The sequence below is a fragment of the Uloborus diversus genome, chromosome 2, assembly GCF_026930045.1.
Source record: "Uloborus diversus isolate 005 chromosome 2, Udiv.v.3.1, whole genome shotgun sequence".
In the NCBI taxonomy this organism is placed as follows: domain Eukaryota; kingdom Metazoa; phylum Arthropoda; class Arachnida; order Araneae; family Uloboridae; genus Uloborus; species Uloborus diversus.
The window spans coordinates 48,625,843-48,629,784 of record NC_072732.1 but is presented as its reverse complement, the minus strand read 5'-3'; the positions used below and the strand labels follow the sequence as shown (position 1 = coordinate 48,629,784).

At 29.1% G+C, this 3,942-nt stretch overlaps 1 protein-coding gene across 1 annotated transcript; it reads right to left on the bottom strand.

The window, feature by feature from the left end:
- Positions 1–1,633: 1,633 nt before the first annotated feature.
- LOC129217261 (protein atonal-like) lies at positions 1,634–2,473 on the bottom strand. The gene has a single exon (XM_054851532.1). The coding sequence runs from the start codon at positions 2,471–2,473 to the stop codon at positions 1,634–1,636; it is 840 nt and encodes a 279-aa protein (XP_054707507.1).
- Between the last annotated feature and the right edge of the window lie 1,469 nt (positions 2,474–3,942).

Here is a 3,942-nt window from a genome sequence, read left to right as displayed (position 1 = left end):
TGAAAATTTGAAATGAACTTTCATTCTGTTATTTGAAATTTCGTTTTTATCAATGCTACAGTATAATTTTACATAATTTAACTAAATGAATTTTTGCTTTTTTTCAAGTCATGCAAATAGTTTACATGTAAGGTATATATTTCAAACGATACCATATTTAAATTTTAATAACTAAAGTTCCATTTAATTAGTCTGCAAAAACATAATAATTTTAGTTAAAACAAAGTGTACTTACTCCTTAATACTAATGTTAATGTACTTTAAGATCTTTTGTAAAAAAAAAAAAAAAAATTCAAAATACTGCTCTTGTGATAAAATGGTATAAATAAAGTCAGAGTAATATTCTGAAAAATAATAATTTATTTCATTTGTATAAAAATATAAAATGTAGATGACATTTAGAAAATTTTAACAATATCAAGTATTTAGCATCATATTAATAAAAATATCTTTTGTTCTGTATGTACAATAATGATGCGTTCAAATTCATTCAACAAAGAAATTGTTACATAATTAACACACATAAAATATGGCAGTGCAAATGGCATTTTGAAAAAAAGTATAGAGTAAAATATATTTCTTGCTTTCTTATTATTATGTTAGGAATTTAGTGCAAAAAGGTTGTAATTATTTACGCGATTATGAATTTAAGTTGAACAATAGCACAGAAAAGCAACAATAAAATGTCAGAGGAATTTTCGATTGCTATATACATGTGCGCTCTGCGCGCGCATTGAAAATAAATATGAGTAATTATTGTTTTCTTCGTAAAATATTATTTCTGACAATATTTACAAAATTCATCGTGCATAGACTAGAAAAGAAATAATCAAACATTTTAAGTAAAATATAAATGAAAATGATCAACGTTTCCAGAAAAAAATATTACTATATGTATTTTTTATTAAGTAAGTGGTTAAAATAATCCATCTAATGCCGATGTTAAATTAGTTTATCTTTAAAACTCATAACACATTTAAAATTCTTTCTATTGAATAATACTAAAGGCAAATTGAAATAAAGTTCTGAAAATAAATAAAGCTTTCATATTTAGAAGCAACAGAAATATTAAAACAAAAATTTATGATTATCTTTTGTACTAATGTATTTTTCTTACAAAACAATGCGTAAAAAAATAATCGATTTACTGTAAATGAAATTGTTAATAAACTGAGCAATATTTCCTTTGTTATCTGAGCAATATTTTCATTAATCAGTTATAAGCATAATATCATTAATTTTATCTTCAATATTATTTTCATATCGACAAGAATCGAGTGATAAATTAGAACTATATATGAATTATTCAGAACACATTAGATGCAAAAGGAAGTAAATTGCGTGTTGGTTGTCTTTTCGCAAAAAGCATACAATATGGCAAGTATCTGAATTCGACAAGTCTTGTTCAATAGAAACATAAATGAAATAATCAATGACTGTCCTCTGATCTATATTGGTAGAAATGCACTTCAATAGTCATATGGTTTATTGACAGCATGGCAAAATATTGACAAAATAATGATGTCATGTTTGAAAAAGATGCATGCTGACAGAGTCTTAATAGTTTAACCAATTGGCACATAATTCGCAAGCTAAGTTCTTTCACACAAGTCTAATTAAGTTCAGTTTTAAGCTACTCCCTGAGCAACAGTTCACTTAATGCTGTTATGTAGCTTTGAGCCATTTGCAAAGTCTCGTATTTGGATAACTTTCGATCATTTCCGATTGATGGCACAACATCGCGAAGTCTATCAAACGCAACGTTCAAACTATGCATCCGTCTCCTTTCGCGGGCATTTGCGGCTAATCGTCTCTTCTTCATCACCGCTGGAGCCGGCGGATGATCCGGTAACTTCCTTTTGGAACAACTTCTCGGTGAAACGACATCCCCATCTTCATAGATATCGTCGTCATCATCCAACTCGTCGTCGACACCGTAACTAGAGTTGATGGCGGAAAGGTTCTGGAACGTGTGATAGTCTGGGGAATAGTTTTGCACATTTTCGCTGTTCTGTGCGTTGGCTATTGATGGTTCTTTTGCTTTACTTTGATGGTTATTGAAAGTAAAAGAATTGCACAAGTCGGATATAGTTTTAGGAGCGATCGAACTGTATTGTTTCGAAGAAGGCCTAACGGGCGCAAACGACAGGGCACTTCTGTACATTGGATCAGGAAACAGAAAGGCTGAGGAACTGTTAACACTTGCAATTGTCTTTGATGGACTAGCACTCGATAAATCGCAAAAAGTTTTGAGGCTTTCGTTGTAAATTGGACTCGGTACTGGAGTAGAGTTGGACATATGGCTGGTTGGGCTGGATGAAGGACTGTAGTTCCCATCTGAATAACTGGTGTATAAAGGATTGAAGTGGTTCTCATTAGTCATATGAAGCTCTGCTTTAGAAGTAAGAACCGATGCAGACGACTGAAGAACGTTTTCAATGTAGTGAGCGTTGCCGGATTTCATGATGTCCATGACAAACTACTGTCAAGGCAATCTGAAAGAATAAAAATAAAATAATTATTGCTTGCCCGTGTAATTTATTGCAAGTATTTTATCGATCATGAGTTTTATTATTCATCATTAGTATTGTTATTATTTTTGTTTATGCGCATCTACTGCATTTAATTTGTTTATTCATCTACTGCATTTAGTTTATTTAATCATCTACTGTAATTAGTTTATTTATTCATCTGCATTTATTTTATTTATTGATCTACTGCAATTAGTTTGATTATTCATCTAAAATGCCGGAGTCATATTCAAAATAATGATATGACCATAGAGTTTTGGTGTTTTTAATCTACACACGGTAAGTAACTACTTTGAAATGAATGTGATTTACTTTATTATTTATTTAAATTTTTAAAAAATATTTTATTTAATTGGGTTTTTACCTTACTTATTTAATTTATTTATTTATTTTAGCTTTCAATGTTCAATTTTGAGCACTCTCCTTCTGGAATGTTTTATGATAAAAAAAAAAGAAGATGAACTTTAACTACTGAACAATGGTGGTTCTATTTTACTGCAAACAAAAGCTAAATTTTCTCGTTAAATATTGCAAAAATGCCTAGAAAGTTATATGGTATTAAAGATTAAAATATTTCGTTAAATAAATTTAATCTTGCATTACATTTTCTTTTACAACCGAACGTTTTATGAGCTGTTATATCTCTCAAGTACTTTCTCAACAGTCATCCTATTGCATTCATATTTTTTGATATTTACTTTCTGTTTATTTTACTTTCTTTCCTTATAATAAATGTGTCTCATTAAAAATATTTACATTTCGGATACACACTAATAGATGTCATTCAAGAAACAAAAAAGGTAGTTTAAAAAAATCTTCCATCAGTTACAAAACATATCGACTGGTAAAATTAACTCGCTCTTTTTGACTTTCATAAATTATGTACACACACACAAATCTCTTAACTAACAAAATCACATTAATATATACAAGACAGACGAGCCCTTTACACTTAATAAAAGTAAAATAAGTTCCGATGACTCTTCTATTTTACATGGATGTAAAGACGTAACAATACGATCAAACGGAAATAATTGCATCAAAAAAATGTTAATAATTAATTATAGTCCTAATAAATTTTCATTTAAAAAATATTTATGTAATTCAGTGAGCCGTAAATTGTTTTTAATGAACAATATTAAGCTATCCTCTTAATAAAATTCAACTCAATTGATTTATCAATTAAATTATGTTATCAAACAACATTATAAACCATGTTCTAAACATTTACAATAGCATTTACAATATTTAAAACAATCGGACACATTACCGGGCCACTTTGTTAACGATTGGTAAGTATCAAGCTATGCAACTTGATTTAATTACCCTTTAACAGCACCACGAAATGGAATTGAAGATACCAAGAGCAAAAGTTTACTTTCCATAACTTAAGTAGCATGAAAATTATTAG

Excerpts from the sequence above, each read along its gene's own strand:
- LOC129217261 (XM_054851532.1), bottom strand. The coding sequence starts at position 2,473 with ATGGACATCATGAAATCCGGCAACGCTCACTACATTGAAAACGTTCTT.